Below are 20,745 nucleotides of genomic sequence, written 5' to 3' on the forward strand. Positions count from 1 at the left end.
CAGCCTTAGACAGACTCCTGGATGCATAAGCAACCGGTTGCAGTTTCCCGAAATCATTAGCTTGTTGCAATACACACCCGACGCCATATGATGATGCATCACATGTTGGGACCAAACGCTTACATGGATCATACAACTCAAGCACTTGTTTGAGCATAACAATTTTCTCGCTTTTACAAAGGCAGTTTCTTGGCTTTTGCCCCAAACCCATTCGCCCCCTTTTCATAGTAAGATATGTAGTGGTTCCAGCAGGGTGCTGAGACCCAGTAAGAAGTTACCAAAGTAGTTCAAGAGTCCCAGAAACGACCGCAGCTCCGTCAAGTTCTGTGGCCTCGGTGCATTCTCGATTGCCTCCGTTTTTGCGTTGGTGGGCCTGATGCCGTCCGTCGCAATCCTCCTTCCCAGGAACTCCACTTCAGGCGCCAGGAAAATGAGCGTTTTAACCTGAGCTCCACGCAGTTGAGTCGACAAAGAACGTCCTCCAGGTTCTGCAGGTGCTCGACTGTGTTCCGACCTGTGACCAAAATGTCGTCCTGGAAGACCACGGTGCGCAGGACCGACTTCAGTAAACCTTCCATGTTTCTCTGGAATATCGCCGCCGCTGATCGGATTCCAAACGGGCATCAGTTGTAAACAAAAAGACCTTTGTGCGTGTTAATGCCTTCGATGATTCCTCCAGTTCCTGCGTCATGTAGGCTGAAGTCAGATCCAGCTTCGTGAACGTCTTTCCTCCCACCAGCGTTGCAAAGAGGTCGTCTGGCTTTGGTAGTGGGTATTGGTCCTGCAGGGAGAAACGATTGATAGTTACTTTGTAATTGCCACAGATTCTGACGGTGCCGTCTCCCTTGAAGACTGGGACAATAGGACTGTCCCACTCGCTGAACTCGAATGGTGAAATGATGCCCTCTCTTTGCAGCCAGTCTAGCTCGATCTCTATTCTTTCTCTCATCATGTACGGTACTGCTCTCGCCTTGTGATGGATGGGTTGTGCCCCCGGAATTAGGTGGATCTGCACTTTTGCTCCTTGGAATTTCTTGATGCCTGAACTTAAAGAAGGCTAACTTTGAAGGTATGAGGCGTGAATTGGCTGAGATGGATTGGCGAATGATACTTAAGGGGTTGACAGTGGATGGGCAATGGCAGACATTTAGAGACCGTATGGATGAATTACAACAATTGTACATTCCTGTCTGGCATAGAAATAAAAAAGGGAAGGTGGCTCAACCGTGGCTATCAAGGGAAATCAGGGATAGTATTAAAGCCAAGGAAGTGGCATACAAATTGGCCAGAAATAGCAGCGAACCTGGGGACTGGGAGAAATTTAGAACTCAGCAGAGGAGGACAAAGGGTTTGATTAGGGCAGGGAAAATGGAGTATGAGAAGAAGCTTGCAGGGAACATTAAGACGGATTGCAAAAGTTTCTATAGATATGTAAAGAGAAAAAGGTTAGTAAAGACAAATGTAGGTCCCCTGCAGTCAGAATCAGGGGAAGTCATAACTGGGAACAAAGAAATGGCGGACCAATTGAACAAGTACTTTGGTTCGGTATTCACGAAGGAGGACACGAACAACCTTCCGGTTATAAAAGGGGTCGGGGGGTCTAGTAAGGAGGAGGAACTGAGGGAAATCCTTATTAGCCGGGAAATTGTGTTGGGGAAATTGATGGGATTGAAGGCCGATAAATCCCCAGGGCCTGATGGACTGCATCCCAGAGTACTTAAGGAGGTGGCCTTGGAAATAGTGGATGCGTTGACAGTCATTTTCCAACATTCCATTGACTCTGGATCAGTTCCTATGGAGTGGAGGGTAGCCAATGTAACCCCACTTTTTAAAAAAGGAGGGAGAGAGAAAACAGGGAATTATAGACCGGTCAGCCTGACATCGGTAGTGGGTAAAATGATGGAATCAATTATTAAGGATGTCATAGCAGTGCATTTGGAAAGAGGTGACATGATAGGTCCAAGTCAGCATGGATTTGTGAAAGGGAAATCATGCTTGACAAATCTTCTGGAATTTTTTGAGGATGTTTCCAGTAGAGTGGATAAGGGAGAACCAGTTGATGTGGTATATTTGGACTTTCAGAAGGCGTTCGACAAGGTCCCACACAAGAGATTGATGTGCAAAGTTAGAGCACATGGGATTGGGGGTAGTGTACTGACATGGATTGAGAACTGGTTGTCAGACAGGAAGCAAAGAGTAGGAGTAAATGGGTACTTTTCAGAATGGCAGGCAGTGACTAGTGGGGTACCGCAAGGTTCTGTGCTGGGGCCCCAGCTGTTTACACTGTACATTAATGATTTAGATGAGGGGATTAAATGTAGTATCTCCAAATTTGCGGATGACACTAAGTTGGGTGGCAGTGTGAGCTGCGAGGAGGATGCTGTGAGGCTGCAGAGCGACTTGGATAGGTTAGGTGAGTGGGCAAATGCATGGCAGATGAAGTATAATGTGGATAAATGTGAGGTTATCCACTTTGGTGGTAAAAACAGAGAGACAGACTATTATCTGAATGGTGACAGATTAGGAAAAGGGGAGGTGCAAAGAGACCTGGGTGTCATGGTACATCAGTCATTGAAGGTTGGCATGCAGGTGCAGCAGGCGGTTAAGAAAGCAAATGGCATGTTGGCCTTCATAGCAAGGGGATTTGAGTACAGGGGCAGGGAGGTGTTACTACAATTGTACAGGGCCTTGGTGAGGCCACACCTGGAGTATTGTGCACAGTTTTGGTCTCCTAACCTGAGGAAGGACATTCTTGCTATTGAGGGAGTGCAGCGAAGGTTCACCAGACTGATTCCCGGGATGGCGGGACTGACCTATCAAGAAAGACTGGATCAACTGGGCTTGTATTCACTGGAGTTCAGAAGAATGAGAGGGGACCTCATAGAAACATATAAAATTCTGACGGGGTTAGACAGGTTAGATGCAGGAAGAATGTTCCCAATGTTGGGGAAGTCCAGAACCAGGGGTCACAGTCTAAGGATAAGGGGTAAGCCATTTAGGACCGAGATGCGGAGGAACTTCTTCACCCAGAGAGTGGTGAACCTGTGGAATTCTCTACCACAGAAAGTTGTTGAGGCCAATTCACTAAATATATTCAAAAAGGAGTTAGATGAGGTCCTTACTGCTAGGGGGATCAAGGGGTATGGCGAGAAAGCAGGAATGGGGTACTGAAGTTGAATGTTCAGCCATGAACTCATTGAATGGCGGTGCAGGCTAGAAGGGCCGAATGTCCTACTCCTGCACCTATTTTCTATGTTTCTATGTTTCTATGAACAGCGAAGGAAATTTGTTTAAGACCTGGGCACACGAAGTTTCGTCAGCAGGTGATAGCGCTCAGACGTCGTCCCAGTTTCTACCGTATCTTTCCCAGCCAGCTCCTGCCGAGCAGCGTGGGACCATCGCCCGAAACCACCCAGAGTGCTAACTTGTGCACCGCTCCATCGTAGGAGACCTTTACGGTAGCACTGCCGATTATACAAATCAGTTCTTTAGTGTAAGTTCTTAGTTTCGTGCGAACTGGAGTTAAGACTGGCCTTGAGGCCTTGTTGCACCACAACCTTTTGAAAGTCATTTTGCCCATGATGGACTGGCTCATGCCCGTGTCCAGCTCCATTGACACCGGGAGTCCATTTAGTTCAACATACAGCATTATCGGAGGACAATTTATGGTGAATAGATGTACCCCATGTACCATTGCCTCCTCTATCTGAGGCTCTGATTCGTCATGATCCTCCGTAGATCTGTCCTCCTCTGCAACATGGTGGTTTGCAGGTTTAACAGGGTTAGCAGCTCGCCTGCACACTTGTTGGAGGTGTCCCATTGTTCCACAGCCCTTGCAAACATACTCTTTGAATCAGCATGAATGGAAACGATGATCACCCCCGTAGTGCCAACAAGGTGTTAATGGCCTTACATTCATCACCCTTGATGGTGGACTCAGTCATCTGCAGACGTGCAACTGCAGATATGTGTGACCTGCCCTGTACGTTACGATTCGAAAACATTACTTTGTTCACACTACTTGTAGCAGCACTTGTGTGCTAAGAGATTTGCTTCGTATTGTCACTGATGGCAATGAACGCCTGGGCTATCGCAATGGCCATACTCAAGGTTGGGATCTCTACAGTCAAAACTTTGCGAAGTATGGTTTCGTGGCCAATGCCAAATACGAAAAAGTCTCTGAGCATGTGCTCCAAATGTCCTTCAAATTTGCAATGTCCTGCAAGGTGTCTTAGCTCGGCGACATAACTCGCCACTTCCTGGCCTTCAGACCTTTTGTAGGTGTAGAACCAGTACCTCACCATCAGAATGCTTTCCTTCTGGTTCAAATGCTCTTGGACCAATATGATTTCTCTGTGGGTTTCACTGGAGTGAGCAGATTCTTCATGAGGCCATACGTTGATGTCCCACAGACGGTGAGGAGGATCACCCTTCGTTTGGCAGCGCTCTCTTCCCCATCTAGCTTGACCACGAATTATTGGTCGAGTCGCTCCACAAAAGTTTCCCAATCATCTCCCTCCGAAAATTTCTCCAGGATGCCCACTGTTCTCTGCATCTTTAGGTTCGCTATCTGTATCTCGTCGCCAGTTGTTGTGTATGGAGAACGAGTCAGACTGAACACTGTGAGCTTAAAGTAAATGTGACCTTAGTCTTTTATTGCAGGTCTCCAGAGTGCCCCTCCAACCTGTGAAGCCTCCTTAAATATGAGATCCCTTGGGACACCAGACGATGAGCCCTCTGGTGGCTGTACAGAGTAAATACAAGCCCACATATATATCATTACCCTTTTGTGTTTCATGCACAAGTACCCCCAGATGCCCATCAACCAGATTAGATTTGCCCTGATCTTTGTGGATAGGACACAGTTGGGCAACTTTCCACATTGTTGGTCACATCCCAGTGTCATTGCAGCAGTGAAATAGCTTAGCTGGAGGAGCTCCTAGTTCTGGTGCACATGTCTTCTTCAATGCAGCCAGGATGTTGATAGGACTAATAGCCTTCACTGCGACCAGTGCACTCAACCATTTCTTAATGACAAATTGAGAGAACTGAATTGACAGTTGCTGTGATCTTGGCAGAAGGCTGAATTGGATTGATCACTTGGCACTTTTAAAAGTTTCTGGTTTAAAATGGGAAAAAAAATCTGCAAGCTTATTTTGGACCTCCTTTTGTTTATGTTTGATCTCAAGTTCCTGATCTGTTTACAGAATAGAGCTGGTAGGAGTTTGGAGTACTGCAACTTTGCCATAACTTGGAAGGTTTGGTGAAAGGAGGAGAAAGTGGGATAAAAATGGCAGACAAGTACCATGAGTTAGCCAGAGCTCAGCTTACCTGTGACTATCTTCATGCAAACTCGTAAGTATAACTGAACAATTTATATGTATTTACATTTATGACCAAGAAAAAGAAAAACACAGACTCTTATGTTTTTTTTTAATTTATAGAACCACTCATGAATTCCTGTTTGGAGCATTGGCAGAATTGGTGGATAATGCAAGGTACAGTAATAAATATTACTGGTAAGAGCCTATCAAGGTGAATAATGCAATTGTTTTTTTTTTAAAAGTGCAGCTAAAATGTTTGTTAGCTAAATAAAACCATAGTTCCGTGTCATTTTTTAGTTCTTTGTTGTAATCAATAAAGAGATTAAAAAAACTAATTTAATAGAAAATATGAATTTCTTTTTGGACTAAGGAGAAAAGTTTGCAATTTTGAACAAGTAACTTTTGAGGTATCCCTAGTGATAGTCAAATGCAAATTTATCTTTTGATTTCACATATGATTTTGAAATCTTGCAGTTATTATAAACTCAGAGGATTTCATTACCATTGTCGCACCAGAGATTACAGGCCCTGAAATTCCATGGGGGTTCTGGTCTTCAGCCATAAGTCTTGTGGGAGACCAGTGGAAAACCAGGAAATTGCTAAGTCTCGGTTGTTTCTGGGAGTTTTCTCAATGCCATGTAAAGGGCTGAACTTCCACCCGCTCCTTTTGAAGAAAATGATGGGTGGAAGGTAGGGGCGGGGACTCTATAACCTGCTCCTGTAGCTCAGTTAGGATCCAGCATTGCAATGGCAGCTGGTTTGCCGAGTGACTGGATGTATATTGGCCTTCACAAGGGCCTATATGGGCCCTACCAGTACTGTCCAGGCCAGGCAAGCAGCCGTTGCTAAGGGGCTGAGCAATAATGGCTGGGATCAGGTGTTGGCGGGGGGGGGGCAGGGGGTGCTAGCCAACTCCATGGGTGGGCAGGCATGGGTCAGTGCTGGAGGGCACAGTTGGCGCAACCCTGGAGTAACTGCTGGGATCACAACCCAAGCAATTTCTCAACCATAGTCTTTATGGTGCAGACTTGACTCAAATGCCAACCATCAAAGGCATTCAGAACCCCTCCCAAGGAGGGTTTGCCTGCCTCCCACACTGGATTGTTTATATTCTATTTGTGCAAATGTCTGGAATTGTAACATTAATCAATATTATTAAGAATTCAAATGAAATAATTTCAAGGTGCTAAATGGGATATTTTATTCTTGCGGTACTAGTCATGAGGTCATTTCAGAGCCACATTTAAAAGAAAATACTGACTCATTCTAAATTGCTGGATCGGTATCCTGTAGCTGTTGAGAAACACTATCACATGTACAGGAACCAACTATTTTGTCACATGCTATCATTTTATATTCGTAAAAAGCAGAAGGGTTTGCATTACAGGCATATATGCAGCTAATCCCACTTGTATGCAACTCAGATGTATACTGGTGATATCTGTCTGAAAATCTTGCATACTCATGGCCTTCTTTCTTCATTCCAGTTATGTTAGTCAAAATGGCAGCAGAACAGTGGGCTGCATTTCTAGGCATGGTATAGACCCTAGGAGCTGGTTTTTCGGCTTTTACCATTTTGGGGTGCAAATTGGGGCGGAGTGTAAACGTTTGTGCCTAGAAATAGTTTGTGCCCTCGTCATCTATTTTCAACCAAGAAGTCATCTGGAGGAACATTGCCTGACTTTGTGTGCCGGAGCTGAAACTTTCGATGGTGAAGGAGGCAGCCATTTTGCGCATGCACATTGGGAATTTTATTTTTCGCTCTTGCTTTCTTTTCCGGTCGCAAATGCAGAGCACGGCAACTACTTGGGCGCATGCGCATTTAACCCGGCCCACTTTAGCTGAGATGGAGGATCAGGAGGTGAGGTAGCGTGCCATGTGCTTCAGCCGGGAGGCTAGTGAGGTGTTAGTCAGTACGGTGGAGAGGAGATGGGCGTACTGCATCTTGCAGGGGGAGCCAGACCACGCCCTCCAGTGTTCAAACGAATATGGAGGGAGATAACACAGGAGGTGTCTGCTGCTGACACTGTGCCCAGGACTGGCACACAGAGCTGAAAAAAAATCAACGACCTCAGGAGGGCCGTCGGGGTGAGTACCATTTGTATCTATGCATGCCTCCATTACTTGTAACATTAATCTCAGACACTATGTGAAGTCTTTCATTTATCTGGTCCCTCTCAGCACTCATTGGGATGCCTATCACTATGCAAAACAAAGATGAAGACTTACATCGGCAACCATTGGATTTAAATGATCTATGCAGCTTATTTCTTGCAATAAAATCTTCCCTGTCAAGTGAACTCCACCTGCTCCTATCGTTTTCTGAAAGATCACTGATATCTCCCATGATAGAAGCCTCCAACCAGCGAATACATACTGGCACATCGCAACAGATTAAAATGAGGCCGAAACAACATTATCCATCACCTATTCTACTGTGAAAGGCATATGTGGCCCAAGAGCAGAGAGACCCATTTTTAACCCTTCCTGTTTCTCTCTGCAGTCAAAGCACTCCCATAACTGGAGGGAGCAGCTGCGGACAGGCGGAGGTCTGCCTCAAACATTACCACACACCGATGTGGAGGAGAGGGTCTCTCTGCCCTGTAAGATTTCGACATCTCTGGCATTAAATTGACAGCAAGACCGATTCTTTTTAAAACAATTTGGAATGTTTATTAAACATACACATATGCACGTCTATCAGCAGTCGTCAGCTATCATAAGAACATAAGAAATAGGAACAGGAGTAGGCCATACGGCCTGCTCTGTCATTCAATAAGATCATGGCTGATCTGATCATGAACTCAGCTCCACTTCCCTGCCCACTTCCCATAACCCCTTATCGTTTGAGAAACTGTCTATTTCTGTCTTAAATTTATTCAATGTTCCAGCTTTCACAGCTCACTGAGGCAACGAATTCCACAGATTTACAACCCTCTGAGAGAAGAAAATTCTCCTCATCTCAGTTTTAAATGGGCGGCCCCTTATTCTAAGATCATGCCCTCTAGTTCTAGTCTCTCCCATCAGTGGAAACATCCTCTCTGCATCCACCTTGTCAAGCCCCTTCATTTTCTTACACATTTCAATAAGATCACCTCTCCATTCTTTTGAATTCCAATGAGTAGAGGCCCAACCTTCTCAACCTTTCCTCATAAGTCAACCCACTCATCCCCGGAATCAATCTAGTGAACATCTCTGATGTGCCTCCAAAGCAAGTATATCCTTTCGTAAATATGGAAACTAAAACTGCACGCAGTATTCCAGGTGTAGCCTCACCAATACCCTGTATAGCTGTAGCAAGACTTCCCTGCTTTTATACTCCATCCCCTTTGCAATAAAGGCCAAGATTCCATTGGCCTTCCTGATCACTTGCTGTACCTGCACACTATCCATTTGTGTTTCATGCACAAGTACCCCCAGGTCTTGCTGTACTGCAGCACTTTGCAATCTTTCTCCATTTAAATAATAATTTGCTCTTTGATTTTGTCTGCCAAAGTGCATGACCTCACACTTTCCAACATCGTACTCCATCTGCCAAATTTTTGCCCATTAGTCTGTCTATGTCCTCTTGCAGATTTTTTGTGTCCTCCTCACACATTGCTTTTCCCCCCATCTTTGTATTGTCGGCAAACTTGGCTACGTTACACTCAGTCCCTTCTTCCAAGTCGTTAATGTAGATTGTAAATAGTTGAGGTCCCAACACTGATCCTTGCGGCACCCCACTAGTTACTGGTTGCCAACCAGAGAATGAACTATTTATCCTGACTCTCTGTTTTCTGTTCATTAGCCAATCCTCTATCCATGCTAATATATTACCCCCAACCCTGTGAACTTTTATCTTGTGCAGTAACCTTTTATGTGGCACCTTGTCAAATGCCTTCTGGAAGTCCAAATACACCACATCCACTGGTTCCCCTTCATCCACCCTGTTCATTACATCCTCAAAGAATTCCAGAAATTTGTCAAACATGACTTCCCCTTCATAAATCCATGCTGACTCTGCCTAACTGAATTATGCTTTTCCAAATGTCCTGCCACTGCTTCTTTAATAATGGACTCCCACATTTTCCCAACCACAGATGTTAGTCTAACTGGTCTATAGATTCCTGCTTTTTGTCTGCCTCCTTTTTTAAATAGGGGCGTTACATTTGCAGTTTTCCAATCTGCTGGGACCTCCCCAAAATCCAGGGAATTTTGGTAAATTACAACCAATGCATCCACAGTCCCTGCCGCTACTTCTCTTTAAGACCCTAGGATGCAAGCCATCAGGTCCAGGGGATTTATCTGCCTTTCGTCCCATGATCTTACTGAGTACCACCTCCTTTGTGATTGTGTTAAGTTCCTCCCCCCCCCCCCCCCCCCATAGCTCCTTTACTATCCACTGTTGGAATATGGTTTGTGTCCTCTACCGTAAAGACTGATACAAAATAGTTGTTCAGAGTTTCTGCCATCTCCATGTTCCCCATTACAATTGCCCTATCTCGTCCTCTAAGGGACCAACATTTACTTTAGCTACTCTTTTCCTTTTTATATACCTATAGAAACTCTTGCTATCTGTTTTTATATTTTGTGCTAATTTATTTTCATAGTCTACCTTCCCTTTCTTAATCATTTTTTTAGTCATTCTTTGCTGGCTTTTAAAAGCTTCCCAGTCTTCTGTCCTCCCACTAGTTTTGGCCACTTTGTATGCCCTTGTTTTTAATTGGATACTGTCCTTTATTTCTTTAGTTAGCCACGGATGGCTCTCCTTTCTCTTACACCCTTTCCTCCTCACTGCAATATATTTTTCTTGAGTTGTGAAATATCTCCTTAAATGTACACCACTGTTCATCAACCGTCCTACACTTTAATCTATTTTCCCAGTCTACTTTAGCCAACTCTGCTCTCTTACCTTCATAGTCTCCTGTGGTTCTACTTAGTTACAACAGATACAGTGATGTTACAATAATGATTTGTAAAAAGGTACACTTTACTTCCCTCTGGCAAAGCACACGGCCTGCTTCTGGATTTATCTTGTGTAGAGGAAGGTTTCCTGCTTTGCCGTGTGGTTAGTAGAAGAGACGACAGCTAGCAAGCTTTTCGCTTGTTTTTATATTCCTTAAGCCCATTGTTTCTCAGAAAGCCCCAGGATTAGGTCTTGGTTCCAGGGCAGTTCCCTATTAGCTTCTCATACATGTGTCTGTTTGGAGGACTGGTAGCATTCCTTGGTTAGGTTAATGGCTTTCCAACCTTTTCTAGTTTCGTGAGTTTCAAAGCCATGCTTTGTTTGTTCCTTGAGCTCTGCCCAGCCAGAGAACACATGGACTTGGGGAAGGTATCCATTTTGTCACTTCAATCTGCAGCCTTTCCATATAATCTACACTTTTAACATTTTAAAAAAATATATCACAGAATCAGTGTTATCATTACTAAACACTTTTATTCTTACCGCCCTCATCGGAGTACCTGGTCAGACAGTTGCCGGGGGCGATGCTGAGCCCCCTTCGGAAAGTGAGGGTATGTACATGGATCGCGCTACTGAATCCACTGCACAGCAAGATAGAATGGAGTTGCAGCGGCCTTCAAATGAACCTGTGTTATGCCACTTTCCTCATGCCACCCTGCCCTCCCTGCTGCTAACCTCTCATCTGTTGTGTTCTACTTCCAGATGACCAACCAGAGGCACCCCATACCTCGAGGGAGGCCTCCACTTCAGGCAAGGATGAGGCAATGGAGAGCACTGATCCGGCAGAGCATCCGAGCCCACCAGTCGCACCCTCTGGATTAAGCTCTTCAGGGGATGACGTAGAATTGGCAGGGTTTGACGAATTGGAGGCTCCTGGCCCCTGTGGCACATAGTAAACCAGTGCCGGGGAGGAATCCTGCAGGGTCTCCGGAGGGTGAGTCAGCAAAATCCGTCTGCTAACAGACAGGCAGACCTTGAAGTGGACCCAGTAGAAATGTCCAGGGAGAGCGCAGTGATGCACCGTGACCTTATTGGGACGGATCCCAGCGAGCATTGACAAGCTCACTGTGACTGTTGCGATGGCAGCATCACAGATTGACGTTGCGAGTCGTGAGTCCAGCGAGGCCATCATTGCCCACACACAGAGGCTGGTGGCCTCCAGCTCTGACCGTGGGGTTCCAGGGTGTGTGGCACATGCCATTGATCGTGCTGCAGACTCAGACTTTGCTTGAGCTTGGGTAGGTGATGCAGTCCATGTCTGCATCCATACACACTGCGTTCCCCACTGTCCAACAGGGCAGTGATGGTGCCAAAGCAGGCCAGCAAGGTGTGGGGACACACCGTGCTCCAGTTGCTAAAGCCCAGCCCCGTTGGAGAGTGAGTGGCTCCAGGGAAACGGGAGGTGGTGTCATTCCTCAGGATGACCGCATTCCGGATCCCACCACTCACTCCCCAACCATGCACCTGCATCATCCCCTGAAGAACTTAATAAACGGTTGACCGCACTGCAGGATGCAGTTATTCTTTTATTTACATTTTGTGCACTGCAGGAAGCAGTTATTTTCCTAACATTTTGTGAATTGCAGGAAGCGATAATGTGTCATTAATAAGTGGTCAACCATTCAGTTAAGTATGATTCTGTGGGAGGGGAGGGGTGGGGTGGCGGAGGATATTGAGAGTGTTGCATGTTGATAAAAATTGTTATTTGATCTTTGACATTGTGCAAATGGGACACAAGACACCAGTGATTTATACATTAGGCAGGAGGGTGACATAGAGTGGCAAGGCAATGCTCAAATCTCCCGTTCCCCAGTCAAGCAAACCGGTCAATGGTGAGCTGCCTACATAAGGTTCTTGCAGCGGCCACTTCTCCAAGCTGTCTCCCCTGTGGTCATGGTGTTTGCTGTATGGCTTCCTCGCCAGGCACCTCTTCCTCGTCTTCATCCTCCTCCTTCTCCTGAGGTGGTCCTGCAATCCCCATTGGTAATGCCTGTCCCCTCACGATGGCTAAGTTGTGTAGCATGCAGCACATGACAGTGAACTCAGAAACCTGCTGTGGGGCGTATTGTAGGCTGCCTCCAGAGGAGTGGCTGCATGGCTGTCATTATAGTGCTGCTCGGCTTCTGTGGCAGGTTTCCGGAGGGGGGGGGAGGTCATGAGCCAGGTGGCCAAGCAATATCCTTTGTCCCCAATCAGCCAGCTCTGACTTTGTCTTTCTCGCTGAAGCATTCGTGAGACACTGCTCTCACGTAAGATGAAAGCATCGTGTGTGCTCCCTGGATAGTGGGCATTGACTGTGAGGATGCGCTGAGTGTGGTCGTAGACCAGCTGAAAGTTTAGGGAGTAGAATCCCTTTCTGTTTCGGAAGACCTCTGCATTCTGTGTTGGTACTCGCAGGGCGATGTGTGTACCCTGAACCTTGGGGAAGCCTACAAATCATGCAACATCTATAACCCTCTCATTCTAGTGCTTCCTGTTGGGAACTTTATGAAGTCCGTCCTGTGCATACAGTACCCTTGTCACCTGCTGAATGCAGCAATGTGTGACATGCTGCGAGATGCAGCATATGTCCCCTGCTGCTGCCTGGAAGGAGCCGGAGGCATAGAATGCCAGCACTGCAGTCACTTTCACCTTGATGGGCAGCGCAGTCCTGGTGCCGCTGGTAGGCTGTCGGTCTTCCTATAGGAGCTGGCATATCTCTGTCAGCACTTCTTTTCTGAAACTCAGCCTTCGAACGCGTTATGCGTCAGAAATGCGTAGGTATGAGCGATGTTCTCTAAACCCGTGGGGGGTACGGCGTCCTCCCCAAACGTCTTCCACTTCTTCGATTCCGTTGCAAACCATGGACAATAAGCCTTCTTGCAGCTTGAAGCCGCCTGCCAATAGCAACCAGCATGATTTGCCGCCTAACCAGCATTGTCCCCATTGAACTCTCTTGCTGACCTTGAAAACAAAGAGTTAACTCACATAAAAGTGCCACTTTAAAGTGTCCACTAATGCAGCTTTCTGCGTGCAACCGTGACAGTCACTGACAACTGCGATGTAAGATTCTCCAGTCTCCCTTTAATTATGGCGTCGATTGCACCTGCTGCACCCTGGGACCGTCTGTTTTTTTTGTTCGGGTCTTGGGGCAGACGCCAAATCGGGCGTAATGCCCGAAAGTTCCACCCGGGGCGCTAGCGTAGCCTTACACGATGATTGACGTCGTCCTGACTGTCAAAACGGAGGGCGGGGCGATAAGTCCAGAAACACCTTTTTCCGCCCCACCAAGGTGCGAAACGGGGCGCAAATTAGCGGAAAATTCAGCCCTGGGCATTTTGAGTTCTTGTAATTTTTTTGAAGCTATTTTTATATTTTTGAAATGATAGCATACTAAGTACTGTAAAGAATACGTAAAATAAATTGGTTGAATAGTACAATTGTTTAAAATCTGAGTTGTAATACCGACAGCTAGTGAAAAATTAAATACTGTAGATGCTGGAAATCTTAAACAAAAACAAAATGCTGGTAACACATGGCATGTCGGAAAGCATCTGTAATAAAAGGAAAATGTTGACATTTCAGCCATAACTCTTCTGGAATCTGGAAGATATTACAGATGAACACCTTTTATGGCAAGTAAAGAAAAACAATGAGCTGTAAAGTGATTCGGGGAGAATGGGAGATGTTTAAAAGACAGAAGTGATAATAGCATAAGAAAAAAGGAGGAAAATTATGAGACAAATCCGAGAAATAAAAGACAACTGAGACCCAGAGGATGTATGAATAGTTAAAGCAGGATTGCTAAGTTGGAGAGGGCGGCATGAAAACCTGAAAAGCGGAGCAGGTGCCAGTGGCCCTCCTGTCTGGTGGAAGGAAGAAAAAGGCAGGTCAACGCAGAGATGCAGACCATCCCACTGGCAGTGTACCGATAGAGGATCCCCTTCCCAAGCACCAACCCACTCCATCTCCATCCCCGAAAGCGCTGGTATGCCCATCCTATATTAGCAACACCCCTACTGTTTTTTACTGAGAGAAAATGGTAGCTGTGGTTAGTCTGAAGTTGTGAGGTAAGTATTAAGACCAGACGGCGGGAAGTGTCTAATAGAAAGATGAGGTGGGTGACGGTAATTCTGCTGAGAATAGTTACTTCTACCAGCTCGTTGGCACCTCCAAATGGAACTTACTGGAAATGCAGCTGGTAGTAAACTGGAATAATTAAAAGTTTTAAAATTTAGTGGCTTGCAGTATTACTTTATAAAAGTAAATTGACAGTCGTGTAAAGCAGATAATCTTACAAATCTTGGTTGGTATAATTATCCCATTATCATTCTGATTAGCATTTTAGATGGATAGGTATATTGGAGTTTTGCTTGGTTTATATTGGGGGCTGAGAGAAACTTTCTTGAGAAAGTTAAATGTTATATTGGGGTAAAATTGGTCTCCCAACAATAGCACAAAATGGGTTCATAGCGAATCAGCAGCCCGTTTTACACCCCGCCCGAGTATTCAATTCCACAATGGAATTGCTGCTATTCACTATGAGTCCATTTTGCGCTATGGGCAAAGTTTCATCCTCATAGACTTTAGGGACCCGATGGTCTTTTCTTAGCTGCACAATCTTATGTTCTTATCCATTTCTATAATATTTTATGATTGAAAGCAATCTTCAGTTTAATTATTACCTTAGATTGCTTTTTGAAGAAAATTTGAAAAATATAATAAACCATTTTTGTGTGTTTGCAGAGATGCCAAAGCAATGCTATTGAGTATTTATACCGGTGAGTCATAATATCAAACACACAGTAACCGAATTAGGTAGTGAAATTTGTACTAACAATCCACTGGTGAAATCAGTGTCCTTCTGTTAGATTAGATACTTGCAATATGACTTTGCTAATTCTATTTAGATAAAACAGGAAATTAATTACTTAATTGAACCATTCCTGGCATCTCCTCCGAATTACCTCAGTATTCTAACTGGGGTCTCATTAAGGTTTTAATATAGGCTTATTGTTATATTTTTTCTTTTATATTCTGTACTTCTTGTATAATACCATTCTGTTAGCTTTTTGTTTACAGCCTTATGAACCGAAGCTGCTGTCTTTAATGTCCTGTGGACCTGTGCCCCCTAATCTCTGGCCTTCCATGGCATGGAGACTACTTCCATTCAGAGTATGATTATTGCTGTTAACATTTTACCAAAATGTATCACTTCACAGTTAGTGACATTGAATTAGATCTGCCACTTTTTTAAGCCTATTCTGCCATCTTATTGATATCCCTTTGTAGCTTCCTTTGGTCTTCTATGTAACTAACTATAGCTCCTATTTTAGAATCATCTGCAAATGTTGACACCACTCACTCTACTAGGCCTATATCCAAATCACTGATACACAGAGTGAACAGAAGTGGCCCCAAAACTATAGAATGTGGAACACCACTACCCACTTCCAAACACTTTGGACAAACTGCGCTTTACTCTGGCTCTCCATTTTCTTCCTTCTAACCAATTTTATTCTAGTTTTCTATCCCCTCTTAATTGGAGGCTCTAAATATTTCCCCACCACAGTCATTAAACTAGCTGTTCTGTAATTGTCTCTGTCTCCCTTTTTAAAAATGACAAAACACCACACTCAATAGAGCCCTAAAATATTTATTTCTTAGTGCCTCAGCAATTTACTCCTTCATATATATGTAATGTGCTCTAAGGATCCTGTGTGTTAGATTCTCTGAAGCTGGTAGAACAGAGCTATCTGTATGGCAGATGAAAGCAAAGTTTAGCTGAAGCTGGACTTGTGCAGCATGATGTGTATGCAGTTATACAATGCAGCTTTAACGTGGAAGATATGCAGAATCTGGTATTAAAATAATAAACACATAGGGCAAGAAATTTGTGTAGTACCTGAAACTGGTGTGAAATAGGCATTGCACCTGCAACAGGCACCCGATGACATAGGCCTGAGGCTCGCTCGAAATTGGGTCTCATCTCCATAAAACTGATGGGCTGCGGACACCAATCCGACATCCCTATGCAGCTTGATGGTCGGGGCCCACATTATTTTTGTGAAGCCCAATTAATGATTCACTTAGAGTGGTGTCCTAAAATGGGTGTTAAAACCCTGATTTGCATATTTAACACCTTTGTCCATCTCTTGGGAGATATCGCGTGTGAGAAATCGTGACCCAAAATTGATCACCCTGATGCAAATTTTTACCCCAAAACCGGAGCAACAATGACCAATTTCTTCCCCGTAATCTGTTCGGTGAGTTTTGCATGCCTGCCTTATCCAAATCAATGGGAGGAAAATACAATATCAAACAGTAGCATTGCGGAGAAGGAGCTAGAAACCATATGTTCACAATTAAAATGACTACATGGGTAGCCATCTTAAACATCACTCCAATCAGCCCAACCGTTTTTGAGGGGAAAACACAAATACCACCTGTCTGAAAATGGCATTAAACTTTGGTTTACATTTCCTGATTTTAATTTACCTTTTCAAGGTAGTATGGTTTTCCTTCTGAAAACATAATCTCATTGAGGTGAGGTGAGAGTGACTGCTCTTGACATCAAGGCAGCATTTGACCAAGTGTGACATCAAGGAACCCTAGTAAAACTGAAGTCAAAGGGAATTAGGGAAATTCTCCGCTGGCTGTATTCATACCTAGTACAAAGGAAGATAGTTGTGATGGTTGGAGGTCAATCATCACAGCCCCAGGACATAAGAAACAGGAGAAGGAGTAGGCCATACACCCCCTCGAGCCTACTGCACCATTTTATACGATCTTGGCTGATCCGATCATTGATTCAGGTCCACTTCCCTGCCTGCTCCCCATAACCCCTTATTCCCTTATCGGTTAAGAAACTGTCTATCTCTGTCTTAAATTCATTCACTATCCCAGCTTCCACAGCTCTCTGAGGCAACAAATTTCACAGATTTACAACCCTCTGAGAAAAAAAATGTCTCCTCATTTCAGTTTTAAATGGGCGGCCCCTTATTCTAAGATTATGCCCCCTAGTTCTAATCTCCCCCATCAGTAGAAACATCCTATCTGCATCCATCTTGTTAAGCCCCCTCATAATCCTATAAGTTTTGATGAGATCACCTCTCAATCTTCTGAATTCCAATGAGTAGAGACCCAACCTACTCAACCTTTCCTCATAAGTCAACCCCCTCATCTCCAGAATCAGCCTAGTGAACCTTCTCTGAACTGCCTCTAAAGCAAGTATATCCTTTCGTAAATATGGAAACCAAAACTGCACGCAGTATTCCAGGTATGGCCTCACCAATATTCTGTATAACTGTAGCAAGACTTCCCTGCTTTTATATTCCATCCCCTTTACAATAAAGGCCAAGATTCCATTGGCCTTCCTGATCACTTGCTGTAGCTGCATACAAACCTTTTGTGTTATATGAACAAGTACCCCCAGGTCCCGCTGTACTGCAGCACTTTGCAATCTTTCTCCTTGATTTTTTTCTGCCAAAGTGCATGACCTCACACTTTCTAACATTATACTCCATCTGCCAATTTTTTGCCCAATCACTTACCCTGTCTATGTCCTTTTGCAGATTTTTTGTGTCCTCCTCACACATTGCTTTTCCTCCCATCTTTGTATTGTCAGCAGGAGTTCCTCAGGGTAGTGTCCTACGCCCAACCATCTTCAGCTGCTTCATCAATGACCTTCCCTCCATCATAAGGTCAGAAGTGGTGATGTTCGCTGATGAATGAACAGTGTTCAGTGCCATTCGCAACTCCTCAGATAATGAAGCAGTCCATGCCGGCATGCAGCAAGACATGGACGACATTCAGGTTTGGGCTGATAAGTGGCAAGTAACATTCGTGCCACACAAGTGCCAGGCAATGACTATCTCCAACAAGCGAGAGTCTAACCACTGCCCCTTGACATTCAACGGCATTACCATCACCGAATCCCCCACCATCAACATCCTGGAGGTCACCATTGACCAGAAACTTAACTGCATCAGCCACATAAATACTGTGCAGGTCAGAGGCTGAGTATTCTGTGGTGAGTGTCTCACCTCCTGACTGCCCAAAGCTTTAGAAACATAGAAACATAGAAAATAGGTGCAGGAGTAGGCCATTTGGCCCTTCGAGCCTGCACCGCCATTCAATGAGTTAATGGCTGAACATGCAACTTCAGTACCCCATTCCTGCTTTCTCGCCATACCCCTTGATCCCCCTAGTAGTAAGGACTACATCTAACTCCTTTTTGAATATATTTAGTGAATTGGCCTCAACAACTTTCTGTGGTAGAGAATTCCACAGGTTCACCACTCTCTGGGTGAAGAAGTTTCTCCTCATCTCGGTCCTAAATGGCTTAGCCCTTATCCTTAGACTGTGACCCCTGGTTCTGGACTTCCCCAACATTGGGAACATTCTTCCTGCATCTAACCTGTCTAAACCCGTCAGAATTTTAAACGTTTCTATGAGATCCCCTCTCATTCTTCTGAACTCCAGTGAATACAAGCCCAGTTGATCCAGTCTTTTTTGATATGTCAGTCCCGCCATCCCGGGAATCAGTCTGGTGAACCTTTGCTGCACTCCCTCAATAGCAAGAATGTCCTTCCTCAAGTTAGGAGACCAAAACTGTACACAATACTCCAGGTGTGGCCTCACCAAGGCCCTGTACAACTGTAGTAACACCTCCTTGCCCCTGTACTCAAATCCCCTCACTATGAAGGCCAACATGCCATTCGCTTTCTTAACCGCCTGCTGTACCTGCATGCCAACCTTCAATGACTAATGTACCATGGCACCTAGGTCTCGTTGCGCCTCCCCTTTTCCTAATCTGTCACCATTCAGATAATAGTCTGTCTCTCTGTTTTTACCACCAAAGTGGATAACCTCACATTTATCCACATTATACTTCATCTGCCATGCATTTGCCCACTCACCTAACCTATCCAAGTCACTCTGCAGCCTCATAGCATCCTCCTCGCAGCTCACACTGCCACCCAACTTAGTGTCATCCGCAAATTTGGAGATACTACATTTAATCCCCTCGTCTAAATCATTAATGTACAGTGTAAACAGCTGGGGCCCCAGCACAGAACCTTGCGGTACCCCACTAGTCACTGCCTGCCATTCTGAAAAGTACCCATTTACTCCTGCTCTTTGCTTCCTGCCTGCCAACCAGTTCTCAATCCACGTCAGCACACTACCCCCAATCCCATGTGCTTTAACTTTGCACATTAATCTCTTGTGTGGGACCTTGTCGAAAGCCTTTTGAAAGTCCAAATACACCATCTATAAGTCAGCAGAGTGATGGAATACTTGCTTGGATGAGTGTAGCTCCAACAACACACAAGAAGCTCCACTCCATCCAGGACAAAGCAGCCTGCTGATTTGCACCCCATCCAGCACTTAAACATTCACTCCCTCCACCACCAGCGTACCATGGCTACAGTGCGTACCATCTACAAGATGCACTGCAGCAACTCGCCAAAGCTTCTTCGGCAGCACCTCCCAAACCCACGACCTTTACCACCTAGAAGGACTAGGGCAGGCAGCAGGCGCATGAGAACACCATCACCTGCAAGTTCCCCTCCAAGTTGCACACCATCCTGACTTCGAAGTATATCATCGTTGCTGGGTCAAAACCCTGAAACTCCCTCCATAACAGCACCATGGGAGTACCTTCACCACACGGACTGCAGTGGTTCAAGAAGGTGGCTCACCACCATCTTTTTGAGGACAATTAGAGATGGGTAATAAATGCTGGCCATTGGTTGTCATTGGTTTGTTTACCAACACATTAGAACTTACATTAACTACACCATTCAATCTCTAACCAGCCAATCAGGATCAGATGGTCAAAACTGTAAAACACTTATTTTTGACACTGTACCAAGTCAGGACAGGTGTAAGCCCCAATCTCTAACATAGTAACCTACTTCTAAGCTCAAAGCTATTGGAAGGGGTCTAATACATGTATTTCACAGGTTATATTGCTTTTTAACTGCACATGATGGTGCAACATCCACGTGGCCACTCAACAGTGTAATATAAAGTCGACAAATATGCCTTAGTGCTTTGTTAGAAAAGCCACCTGGAACGAACTGACTTGACTGGTAAATATAGGTTTCGGCAAAGTATCAAACTAACCTGTGCAAAGCACCACCAAAAAATGGAAAGCATTTTAAAATTTAAAACAAATTCAGGTGGATCTGCATCTTGCCTCCCATTTATTCATGACTAGCTCATCATCTATATATAGTCATTAAAGATGACACAGTTGGTGATGAGCAGTGCTTTGTGTCTCTGTTTGAGCATGGAATGCATGGAGCTCTACCTACCCCAAATTCACAACAATATGACAGGACAACAAAAACAAGCTCTGCTAGCATTATCGTGAAAAGAGAGTCGATGCTACACCTCTTTGTGTGGTATTAAAATAGAATGAGTACACTCTTTCTCTGTTCTCAGATTTTGTTTTTTTCTCTCTTTTTTCACAGCCTGCCTGTTGGTGAG

At 44.8% G+C, this 20,745-nt stretch overlaps 1 protein-coding gene across 1 annotated transcript in view; it reads left to right on the forward strand.

Moving 5' to 3' along the window:
* Window positions 1–20,745, forward strand: part of LOC139275778 (ATPase MORC2-like) — a 60,707-nt gene that overhangs the window by 3,301 nt on the left and 36,661 nt on the right. The window contains exons 2-4 of the mRNA XM_070892980.1: window positions 5,208–5,355; window positions 5,445–5,498; window positions 14,995–15,029. Of these exons, the coding sequence (XP_070749081.1) occupies window positions 5,291–5,355; window positions 5,445–5,498; window positions 14,995–15,029 (154 nt within the window). The 5' untranslated portion in view covers window positions 5,208–5,290. The remainder of the gene's footprint in view (window positions 1–5,207; window positions 5,356–5,444; window positions 5,499–14,994; window positions 15,030–20,745) is intronic.

This window comes from Pristiophorus japonicus, chromosome 11 (assembly GCF_044704955.1).
Source record: "Pristiophorus japonicus isolate sPriJap1 chromosome 11, sPriJap1.hap1, whole genome shotgun sequence".
NCBI classification, from domain to species: domain Eukaryota; kingdom Metazoa; phylum Chordata; class Chondrichthyes; family Pristiophoridae; genus Pristiophorus; species Pristiophorus japonicus.